At 40.2% G+C, this 12,831-nt stretch overlaps 1 protein-coding gene across 1 annotated transcript; it reads left to right on the forward strand.

Moving 5' to 3' along the window:
• Positions 1–1,375: 1,375 nt before the first annotated feature.
• Positions 1,376–4,832, forward strand: LOC145786785 (uncharacterized). Its single transcript, XM_082598527.1, has one exon. The coding sequence runs from the start codon at positions 1,398–1,400 to the stop codon at positions 2,355–2,357; it is 960 nt and encodes a 319-aa protein (XP_082454653.1). The 5' UTR covers positions 1,376–1,397; the 3' UTR covers positions 2,358–4,832.
• The last annotated feature ends 7,999 nt before the right edge of the window (positions 4,833–12,831 follow it).

Raw genomic sequence — 12,831 nt, forward strand, 5'->3', positions numbered from 1 at the left:
AAATATGGCACGGTCGTAACACCTAAAAATTTTATATATAAGTTTAGAATTTTTTTTTACTGATTTCAATAGTTAAAGAAAAAAACTCACTAGCCTTTTTTTCTCTGTTTTAAATTTAAAAAAAACTGTTAAGGTGTTAAGACGACGCCACGGTTACGACCGTGCCATATTTCAAACTGATTGTCCTGCTTTGGTATCATGCACGCTATAACCACCGCGTTTTGTCGCTTCTACCTTTTTCTAAAAAGGCATGGAATATAAAATTTTTAGGTGTTACGATCGTGCCATATTTTAAACTGATTGTCCTGCTTTGCTATCATACACGCAATGACGTCCGCGTTTTGTCGCTTCTACCTTTTTCTATACCTCTGTTATGTTTGTCATTATTATACTGTTTTTTCGTTGTGATGGTCAGAACTAAAAACAAACTAAACTGAACAGCCACAAAAATACGTAGCCTAATGATTGAGTCACTTCGGGTTAGAATTGAGTTCAAAAAAAAAATTACCTTTCGGTGGAATCGAACTCATATCCTTGCGAGTATGAGCCAGACAAAGATCGCACGCGCCTCTGATTCACTTGGCAAATACAGTTGAATTTAGAAGTTATATACGCACTTTTTTTCCAGCAACAGCGCGCATGCACAGTAAAAGCAACGTAAAGATTAAAAAAAAAGGCATGGAATGGCTGTATTTACGTCGCCGTAAATGCAGCCACTTCCAATTTTAATACACACAACAACACCACTAAATTATTACATGCTTAAAAGTATGAAAATATCTTTCTGATAGAAAAAGGGTAACTGTTTGAGTTAACAGCTATACTATTTTCAGACATCTTTGAAAAAATGTTTACATGGACTATATATAGGGGTGCAACCCATTTTGTCCCCTGAAAAGATCGAGAAAAAAGTACAACAGAGCCAAAGTCGCTGATCGGAGTTGCCGCAAACATATTTAAATCTCTCTCAATCTTTTCAGGGGACCAAATAAGGTTGCATCCTCAGGGTTAGGAATTAGGTCAGGGTTAGAAATGTTTCTATTTCTAACCCTAACTCTTAATAAGGATTCAACCTATTGGTTAGGGTTAGAAATGTAACCCTAAATAAGGATTCCCCGATTTCGGCAGACAAAGTGTTCAGGAGACAAAATAGGTTGCATCCCTGTACAGCCTGTGTATCAAAATATTTGTGCACATAGTTACGAAGTTCATTGAAATCTTAGAAGCAAACATTGATGGGTACCGTACCGTAACAGTTGCAAAGTATTTAAACTTAATTAAAAAAGCTACTTGTTGGGTTGTATTTCCACTTAGAAAAAAATAATGTATATGTTTATTAATTGTTCCAGTTCTGTTTTTCAGAATAGCTATTTTTGCTGATATGTGGTCTTCAAATCATGGCTTATGACCCAAATTTTAATAGCAGCGGTGCTTGTAAGAACCCCATGACAAGTGAAGCTTCTAATACAGACTTTGACTGGTATACAAATGAAGAATCATTTGATTTAACTAGTTATATGAGCAGCAGTGGAAACCTTGAATTGTGCAACGATGATTTGTTTCAAAACTTATTTCCATCCGACTCATCAGGATTAGGAGCAGATCCAAAAAACGACGATCTGAGTTATTTAAATGACGACGAAGTGGAAAACTGGTATCAGAGTGCAACAAGTGAGCCGGCATCAGCCTGTACTTCTGCAGCACCTTCTCCTGTGCCATTAAACTATTATAACACTCCACCAGTCACACCACAATCAGAAAGGCATCGACCTTCTTCTCCCCATCACCTTCAGCTTGATGGACTTACCACTCCCATGTCATCGTCAAGATTTTCATCTTTAAGAGCCGAAGAGGGTAATGGAAACTTTCTGCCTTTGAGACAACCTGATGGCCAGAAGCATCATCTTTTAATAAAGCAAGAGCCTGAAACAGACGGATTGACATTATACCCACCACAGGGAACAGTCCAAAAAAAACAGAAAATTGGCATAAAAAAAGAACCAAACTCTGTTCCCAACTCCTCTGTTACAGAACACCATGTTAACACTACCAATTCAACAATGCCTGCCAAACAATTGATTAAAAGATCATCACCATTAAATCCAGTCCCCGGAGAAACCAAGAAGAGTAAAATGCTTCTCAAGGGCACCAATGAATACTTGCAAAAACGACATAGAAACAATGTTGCTGTTCGCAGAAGTCGTGACAAAGCAAAGCAGAAGGCTCTTGAAACACAAAAGAAAGTAGATGAGTTGTCAACAGAGAATGAAAATCTACACGCAAGAGTTGCTGAACTTACCAACGAACTTACAACTCTTAAAAGTCTTTTACGGGACATGCCAAATATGAAATCTTGAAGTCTATTGTTGCACAAAGCAACTATTTAAATTTTATTGTTGTACTTACATATTATATTGCGTAACTGATCCATGTAAAAATAGTAATAATTCTTGCATTGTTCAATACGTTGATAGTGTATCTTTTACACCGGTGGTTTTCAACCTTTTTTTTACACCCTAACCCCCTCAAAGCAATTAACGCAACCTCATCATCGCCCATAAAAACATTCAATAAAAGCAAATTTAAACTAAATCATTCAGACCATGTCTCATTTCACTGTTCTAACGGAAACTTTTGAAATCAAAAACGTCTTTTTTTGATGTTTTTAAGGTGCTGCTTTTATTACATTTCCTTCAATTTTTTCCATTTCTTATTGAGCTTGGCTGGATTGTAGAAGAAAAAACAATGAACAATCAAGCTACATTTCCGCATTTTCATCGGTTGAATTTAAAACAATCTTTTGTGCAGTTATGAATTTGTTAACATCTGTTTCAGCGAGATGGTTGGTGCTGCTTTCTTTACCAAGCTTGTGCGTGGAACTGTTGCTGAAAAAAACTTTCAAACAAAGTACATACAACATGATAGGCTACTGAAATTTTTCAATGCCATTGTAAACAATGCTGACAAATCCATATTTGACGCAGAATTCGAAATAACCTTTCTTTTTTGCCATAGCGTGGTCACTGCTTAACTTTAGTCTGCACAAAGCAACATACAAGAACTAGGTGAAAAATATCGAAAGTTTTTCTTTTGTCAAAGCGTTTGCAACGTCTGAAAGATTAAACAATAGAGTAACCCCTGGTCGAAAAATGATCAATTGCAAAAAAACACAGAACGCATTTTCTGGCTAAAACAAATTAAAAAAGATAGACTTGATTTTCAATCGCCTCGCGACCCCCCTCCCCGAAAAACGGCTGGCGACCCTCAGGTTGAAAACCCCTGTATTTGACTAACCAAAATTGTGTGTTTGTATATTTTTAATGGATTGTAGAGGCAGGTGATGGCAAGCTCAAATTGGTGGTAACAAGATAGTGTTGGAACAAAATATAAACTGTTGTGCAAAATTGAGAATGTAAGTGAGCAAAATTTGTGGATAATTTAGTAAATGAAACAGTCGGATTACAGGAGTGCTACAAAGAGGAATAACAAAATCGATGCTACATCATTTCGCCCTAATTCACGTGCAATTCTACCATTTATTGGCATTTTTTCATTGTTTCAATATGTTATCAATACGAGATTTAAATGTCATACTTTTTAATAACCACTTCTAAATTCAGTTTTCGCATAAAGACGCACAATTTTTGATGCAATGACCCTCTTGTAGCTTCCAATTTGAGCAAGCAATTTGCTTTCACCACACCTCCTTTTTTTAAGTTGTTTCAAAACATGTTGAAACATTGTAACGTAAGTCTTGCCGACTTGAGCAATTTTTTCATTGAACTACCAAGTTACAATCTGAGAAAGTTATTGTTTTTTACGCGGATTTTGCGGCGTACAATCAACTACTTGGTAGGCACTTTAACGTAGTACACTGTCCGAATTCCATAACGCAATCATGCGTGACGTATATGACATCACTGGTATTTCAGTCACAATTTTCCTTATTAACTCCATTGATTGCAGTCATTAAGATTCTTCTTGCAGTCAGTTCAGTTGCAGAAGAAAAAATAGTATTAGCAGAAGGTGGGAATCGAACCCACGCAATCGAAATTGCTACTCCTTTGCCCTGACCCATTTGGCCACGCAGGTTGTGGGGATGTATTCAGTTAAATTTCTTTGTATCAAAATTTTTCGATAAAGACGACCAGATAATCACGTGTTGAGTCACATGACTGAAGTCAGCTGATTTGCGTGTACGTTTTTCGAAGAGTGTACTACGTTAAAGTGCCTACCCAACAAAAGTGCCTACCTTTTGGCTTATACGTCGAAACAGCTGTTTTTCACATTTGCAGTTGACCGCCGATAAGCGTCGATGTGAATTGAGACGACTTGCGGAAACAAATATTTTTCTTTGTATATGTGACGTGTGCATAGTTTACTGTAATTTGGAAATTATTGGTTGTAGCAATGGCTGTTCCTTCGTATCGTGTTGATGAAAATGCTTCTGCTTAATCATGTAGTAGTCTGCACAAAACATGACTTTTATGCATTTTGCTATTTCCTTGTCAACCGTTATTTTGTTTTATTGTTTCAGTATGTGTGAGAGCTAATGTTTGTCCCCATCCACTTAGAACCAATAATATTCCTTTGTGGTGAGGTACTACTCAAAACATTTTATTATGGTTAGGTTTGAGAATTTGACAATCTTTTTTAAACTGGGTTGTAAAAACAAAACATTTTTAACAAACTTTCTGGAAGTAATGGTAAACTTCTGATTGATGACCAGATAAAGAACTTCTGGTTCCTTTATTAAACAAACACGTCTTTTTCGTGCCGGAAAACGGAGTTACTGTTTCACGAAGTTGCTGAACACGTTTGTATTGACTTCACTATGTATGGTACAGTTATGGTGTGGTAGATTTAAAAAGGATGGTTCGAAACAAAGATTGAGAGGTTTTTTCATTTTGTGATTGCTGAAGAGGCTGTCACAATGTGACGTCTTTGAGTTGAATTTGCCCCTAATTTGTAATTGGGACTACTGTGTGTAAGGTATTATGCAGGTCAGATGTCCAACGCATACCAAGCGGAAACTTTATTCCACTTACTTCTGGTCACAGCGGTAAACCATAATCTCTTCGTGGGAAAATTTTAACATAAAGTTCCCGAATCCGTTCGTCTGTATATAATGACCGAAGAAACACACACTTGAAACGTCTATTCAATAAGTGTATTCCTGTAAAATTAGCCCGCGGCTATCGAAATGACTGGTGCAATGCCTACACCTCTAAAACTGTCACTACGATACAGATTACTTGGATAAAAGACGGAGAATTTGTCCAGCTAGCAAGCACCAAATAAACCAGTTAAATGTGCGACCGACTTCCAACAAACAACTTCAAGAATGAATCAGAAAAATTTGTGATAACTCAAAGGCACGCCAGCAGTAGCGCGACGCAACATTTCATGTTTAAACCGGTTTCAAACTGAAACAGGTTTAAACCGGTCTTACGGACGATGGTGCAATTTTGGCTCATGTTTTAGGAATTTCCATGACGTAATATTCAGTAGACCCGAACGGTTTCTACATGACGTTTGACCAGGCGAACAACCGTCTGGAACATAGCGGCCCCTAGTTATGACAGTCTGACATGGCATAACTAAAAAAGAATTGACGACAATTGTGAGCCAATGAATAAAAACACATGATACACAAATTGTTTGAATCACTCACGTTTAAGTTAATACGCAATACAAAGGGCATGCAAAGAATGAACAGCAATAAGAATAAACACGACGATACATGAAATTGGTACCATAGGTAGTAGGTACACGCAAAAAATGATGCTATATACAATGATTGCGATAATAACCGACTGTTCTGGGCTCAGACAAGTGTCGGCCACCGCAGACAAAACCAGGCTCAAACCCTAACACTTAGGTGTTCTTTACGGGAGCGAGGCACGAAATATCCCTCAACACATAGTCTACTTTCACTTTCCCCGTACTCTCATCATAGTTGCAGACGGCAACTTTAGCTCTACGAACCACAGGCTTCCCTTTCCTAATTTGTGGAACTACCTCATGCACCCTCCCAAGTTGATACTTCCCACGTTTACCAATGTCCTGGAGAGAACCTACCACTACAAGTTGACCAGGCTCCAAATTCTCGGCCATTTTTAGCCATTTTTTCCGGCCCTGAAGACCTGGCAAGTAAAAATCGATCCATTTACTCCAAAACTGATGAGAAAGTGACAAATTGAACCGATAATCCCTTCTTAATTGGTCACGATCATGTGGTTGCCCAACAGCACAGTATGGGTCTAAGTATGGGGTCAAAAGTGAGGCAGGGGTGATGACAGTAAAATCCCTAGGGTCGTCACTCAAAGGTACCAAAGGGCGTTCGTTCACGATCCGAACGGCACTGCCTGTGTACGTAAGCAGTTCAATAAAATTGGGCTTACGAATTGAAGAGTCCAAAATGTGAAAAAATGCGATTTTAAATTGTTTAACCATTGCCTCCCAGGCGCCACCTTGCGCCGAAGCATCACTAAACCCATGCAATTGATATGAAACAATATCATCCGGACTGCACACACCAGAGTTTGCAAAATACCATCTCGGTAACGAAAAATCCTTAAGCAGGTCCAAAGAGCGAAGCCACGACTCCCACTCTTTAACAAAGCTATCAGGGACCTCGGTGTCCCAATCAAACTTGTCTATCGCCAATTGCTGAAGTATAAGGCGTGCTTTTAGAAAAAATGGCGCTCCAAAGCCTAGCGGATCAAATTTTTGTCCAAGCTGACTGAGCATACTTCGGCGCGTGTGTTTAGCTAAGGGCTTTAAGGAACATGCGATACGCATCTCGTCAGACTCGGTTTGCCACACACAACCCAATGTCTTCGCTGATGGCAAAGTCATATTTTCAGTCTGAAAGTCAATGTCACGAATCAAAGGTGAAAGCATCTCATTATCCAAATTTGACAAGACAGTCATAGCCTCCTTGTTAGCACTCCACTTACCAAGTTTAAACCCACGGCTATCAAACAAAGCAATTGATTCATGAGTGATTTGCTGAGCTTCCTCTAAGCTATCAGCCGAAAATATAAAATCATCCATGTACATATTATTTGCAATATTGCAGAGAGTCAATTCACCAGCACTGCTGGGATTCTGCTCGATCATTTTCTTTATAGCCAAGCAAGCGATATACGGGCTACTCTTTATTCCCCAAGGGTGTACACAAAAACGAAATGGTACCATCCTACCATTTTCAAGGTCATCATCTTCAAACCACAATATACGAAACAAATCCCTTTGCGACTCAGGTAACTTTATTTGAAAGAAGCATTTAGCCACATCAGCCATGAGACCAAATCTACCAAGCCGAAATCTAGCCAAGACATCTACCAGAGGGTTTAACAAGTCAGGACCCGAAAACATTACATCATTAACACAAGTTCCTCGAAATTCAGACTTGCCATCGTAAACAATGCGCTTTTTTAATTGTGACGTAACAAAGTATGGTAAATACCATTCAAATCCCTTGACATTTCCTGCTTCACCAGTACGCTCAATATAGCCATTTGATTTAAGATCTTTCATGGTGTCAGTAAGGAAATCACGAAGTTCAGGTTGTTTTAAAGCTTTCTTCCTTAAAGCAGTAACTCTATCTGACGCCAACACAAAATTGTTAGGTAGATCAATATCTTCCTTCAACGGAACAGGTATCTCAAATCGACCATCTTTCAACTCAATATTCGGTTCAACAAGTTCTCTAGCCAACTTATCATTGCGAGACAATTCACATGTTTCATTTTGCAACGTCAAATCCTGAATGACTTTATTCAGGTCTGCTATTTCCATATCACGAGACTCAATTTTACGCTGAAAGCCAGAGATGACATCCGACTCTGAAGACGTCTGCACTCTGCACACTTTAGCAACGCTTTCCTCTAAGGGTGACTTACCACCACAAGCCAACCAACCGAGAGGAGTGAGTAAAGCATGCGGTTCACTACGATTTTCACCAACACGTTCTTCTTTTGCCCACATCAAATAAGCGTTGTCGTTGCCAATCAGTACATCTACAGTACTACAATCATTCAAATGAAACATATTCACGTCATGAAAATGACGGAAACCATTTAAATCTTGTTTATGCGGTAAAGTTTTAACCTCATCAGCCCAAGCTGGGTTAACCACCGAAGTTATATCACAAAACAGTTCATTCGTCTCTAACGACTGGATGTTGAGTTTAACAAGGTTAGCACAAGTAGGTTTCTGACCAGCCAGAGTATCCATTTTAAATGACGCTTTGTCATACGGTTTAACGCCAAGTTCGCACACCAAATCACTCGAAACAAACGTCAACTGCGAACCAGGATCATGCTGACAATACACCAACTTCGATTTGCCAGTCATTGGATTCAAAACACGAGCAGCAGTAACGCGGTTAAAAGCTGCTTTAACATAATTTCCAATCTTAACATTACGCACTGGAACTCTGGCACCAGCATCATCTTTGCCAACCGAATCCAGACAATCACGTGACGTCACATAAAAATCATGCAGAAGAAAATAGTGTTTCCTATCGTTGTTAGGCCCACACTTACGACAGTTGTTTGCATGAACGCAATCCCTAACCATATGCTGGCGCAAACAATTCAAGCATTTGCCAGCTTTCACAATGACATCTCTCCGATCTTTAGGTGTCAAGCGCAAAAATTCTTTACAATTAGACAAAAAATGATATTCAACTTGACCACGTGACGAACAACAAATGCATGCCGGTAGGTTTTTACGTCTGGCTTCACCACCGCGCGGTGCGCCAACAACAGTCGAGTACTGCGAACTCCCTGACATCACATCATCGTGGGGTTTTACGGACGTCTGCCTAACCGGACATGAAGGCAATTTTCCTTTGCCAAACTTTTTAAAATGCTGCGACTCACCAGAATCGCCCATTAGCATAATGCTAAAATCAGTCGACTTACGCGTTTCCTTCCGTACAACAAATTCGAACAAACTCTGAAAAGTAGGCTCATTAGTGCCACCATACTGATCACCTAAAAAGTCAAGATAACGCTGCTTAGCGTCAAACGGGAGTCGCTTAGCCAAATCCAACACAAAACGTCCTTCCAATTTGTCACGCTGACCATAAGCTTGCGCGTAAAGCAAACACTGCGATAATTCATCTTTAAACTCTTTCAGATCACTGGAAGAGGTCGAAGTCAATTTGCTACCATAGCGATACTTTCTAATTTCCGGTTCTGCAAAAAGACCTCCACGAACCCCAAAATGCTGGGACAAGCGAGCTAACGACATTTCTATCCTGTCTTCCTCTGACAAGCCAGGGGTGTCAGAAACCAAATTAGCAATCGTTTGCGCAGCTGTTCTAACACAAGCTGCTTGTAACAAAGTCAAACGAGTCCCCTTAAAGGGCGAAGCTGCCATTAAGGCCGTAACACGATTTTTAAAGAAGATAAATGGCATATTATTACCATCGTAACCAATCAAGGCCGCCTTATCGAAAAACGTCCTACTATTTTGGTATTCAAAAAAGCAATCCTGCTGTTGAGAACTCGATTTAGCGGGAGAAGACAAGCTATATCCCTTAAGGGGCTGAGTGGGCTCAGTCACGTGCACAGCCCGATCACGATCCTCACACACGTTAAAATCAGGAGACGCGATACGCCTCTCACAACCACTCAAATTACGTGTAGCTGGGCGACCAAAACCTAGCGGCGCAGAAAACTGTGAAGGGGGCAAAGCATTACTACTAATGGCGGCCCCGTGACCTGTACGCTCTGGGGGAGGAGTTCGGTTGTAATTCGCAGACCTTGGCTCTACAGCATTCGGAAGACCCTTAGCCGCGGCCCCGAGACCTCCTGAAACAGCTGGAAATCGTGTGGATTGCCCTGGTCCACTCACAGGTTGAACGGGCGTTTGGAAAAGGTTATGTAAATTAAACTGCGATTGATGTTCATTTCTGGAATGCCTAGAAGAGCTCTTCTTAGAGCTACGCCGAGAGCCCACCTCTGATCGATATTCAGCTAAAACTACCTCTTTACGTTGTTCAGCCCTCAACTGAGCGTCTTTGAGTGCGAACTCAGCAGCTCTCGCTTCGGCTCTCGCGGCGGCCTCAGCTGCTCTCGCTTCGGCCTCAGCTCTCGCGGCGGCCTCTGCTCGTACAGCTTCAGCAGCTCTCGCTTCGGCCTCCGCTCTCGCGGCGGCCTCTGCTCGTACAGCCTCAGCTCGTATGGCCTCAGCAGCTCTTGCTTCGGCCTCAGCTTGGATCTGGATCTCCTCTCGTCTTAGCTGTAGGTTAATTTGTGCCACTATCCGAGACGAAGTCCTAGACATCCTAGTGCTTACATTTGAGGCGCTATCCTCAGGATGTATGTCAGCATCCAACATATCTGAGAACTCACTTTCTTTTTGTTCAAAGTTATTTTTTAACGAGTTAAATTCGGGGTCTACCCTATCACGAAGTTCTGCCAAGATCGCAGAGTTAAAGATTTTAGTCAAAAGAGCATGGAAATGCCGTAATTCCTCTTCTAAAGTAGATAACTTAGATCTAAAAATTAACAGTTCCTGCTTATCACTCAAAGAACCTAGGGCTACAGAAAGTTTCCCAATTTGAGTCAAAATATCCCGTCTAAGATGCCGGGCCTCTCGAACTGACTTAGCCTCATCGTTAATGGGTCCCTCCCCAGAATGGCCTGCCCGACCGCAAAGAACATCATCAGGCTTAAACTCAGTCGAGTCTACGGCGGTCGAGTCCTTGTCGCCACCGAGTGTAGACATATTAAATGTTGGGGCTAAATTTAACAATTAAAAAAATTAAGTTACACAAACACACAAAATTATTAGGCTACAGTAGTTATAAAAAAACTTAACTGCAAAGACAGTAAAAATACAAAAAAGAATTTAAATGCACGATACCGTAGCTGTACGAGTATGAAGTCCTAAAGTCCACAAAACTTGCTTGGATTCTTCCACTTGAATCTACAAGCACAGATGGATTGTCTTTTAATCTTCTTTCTTGCCAATGATTGTCAAAGTTATTTTTCTTCAGTACCAAACTGAGAAGAAATGTCTTTACTTTTCTTTGCTTCTGTAAGAGTGTAGACTACCAACCAACAAATCTTCTTTTATTATTTCTTGTACTTCTAATTAGTTCTTCTGCACTAGCTGACAACAAACACGTCGTTTATTTTTATGTTTTGCTTTAATTTCTTCTTGACCTACCAACTGACAAGAACTCGTCTTTTATTTTTTATGGTCACAGCGGTAAACCATAATCTCTTCGTGGGAAAATTTTAACATAAAGTTCCCGAATCCGTTCGTCTGTATATAATGACCGAAGAAACACACACTTGAAACGTCTATTCAATAAGTGTATTCCTGTAAAATTAGCCCGCGGCTATCGAAATGACTGGTGCAATGCCTACACCTCTAAAACTGTCACTACGATACAGATTACTTGGATAAAAGACGGAGAATTTGTCCAGCTAGCAAGCACCAAATAAACCAGTTAAATGTGCGACCGACTTCCAACAAACAACTTCAAGAATGAATCAGAAAAATTTGTGATAACTCAAAGGCACGCCAGCAGTAGCGCGACGCAACATTTCATGTTTAAACCGGTTTCAAACTGAAACAGGTTTAAACCGGTCTTACGGACGATGGTGCAATTTTGGCTCATGTTTTAGGAATTTCCATGACGTAATATTCAGTAGACCCGAACGGTTTCTACATGACGTTTGACCAGGCGAACAACCGTCTGGAACAACTTCACCTATCTCGGCCAAGTTTGCGTTTGTTGTTCCAAGCCTCTGCAAGTATGTAAAACTGAGGATTGAGCATGCTCAAGATGTTTTATGAAGATTCCTAAAATAATATAAGAAAAATAAATTGTCTGTAAAGATGAAAATTCACTGGTCTGCTATTGCCAGACTATCATCATCCATTTTGCTTCGAAGAAGCCTGGTTTTTATCCCGAAACGTCAAGGTCGACCAGTTGTCTGCAGCGACTCCTAATCTCTATAGACTATTGTTGGTATCTCCAATTTTCAGATTTATTTTGTTCATGTCATTTTTCACGGTGTCATCCCACGTTTTCTTTGGCCTTCCTTTTCTCATTTTTTCTGTCGCTATACCTTATATCAGACTCGCTTTGTCAAATTGTTTTCATTGCCAGACTATGTCGAAACAATTTCTCCACAGTTCCTTCACAACTTCCTTAATTGCGAATTACCGTTCCTACTGTAATTTAAGGTGATTTGCAAAAAGTAAAACATGGTCTCCACCTGCTTTTGAAGCTATTTTTCTGCATGATTTTGGAATTGAAAATGACGTCACCCTCTCATAACTTACGCCGGTTCAACAGAGCGCGATTTTCGCTACAACTCCCAGGAATCTTAAAATTAGCAACAAAATTTCTCATATGACGGTAGGCCTACTGTTTTTTTTTTTCTGATGCGGTGTTGTTGACATTTGTGTGGATTGCTATGAACAACCTGCCGAATAGCGCAATTGGTTTAAGCGCCTGACTTCCCGAACGAAAAAAATTCTAACTTACATCAAGCGGCGCTGGTTCCTTCCTCAGGGTGTGCGCTTGAGCAACGCATTTGAAGAGCTGCTCTCCATTCAGCGACACCCAGCAAATGGAATAATCCACAGACAACGACAATTGGAAACTTAACTCTGTAATCGGCCTTGCGTCAGTGGTTTAAAGTCTCTACGCCAACTCTAAGTAAACTTTCGATTCCGCTTTCTATCAGTGTTTGAAATAAACTATTCAAAACAATCTTGGAGTGTTGGAAATCTTTCTCATGGCTACTGTAAACCATTTGCTACTGTAAACCCGACACTGTGTCCCCGGCT

The sequence above is a fragment of the Aplidium turbinatum genome, chromosome 17 (assembly GCF_918807975.1).
Source record: "Aplidium turbinatum chromosome 17, kaAplTurb1.1, whole genome shotgun sequence".
Lineage (NCBI taxonomy): Eukaryota > Metazoa > Chordata > Ascidiacea > Aplousobranchia > Polyclinidae > Aplidium > Aplidium turbinatum.

Bases quoted from the DNA above. Each gene is read 5' to 3' on its own strand.
- LOC145786785 (XM_082598527.1), top strand. From the start codon at position 1,398: ATGGCTTATGACCCAAATTTTAATAGCAGCGGTGCTTGTAAGAACCCC.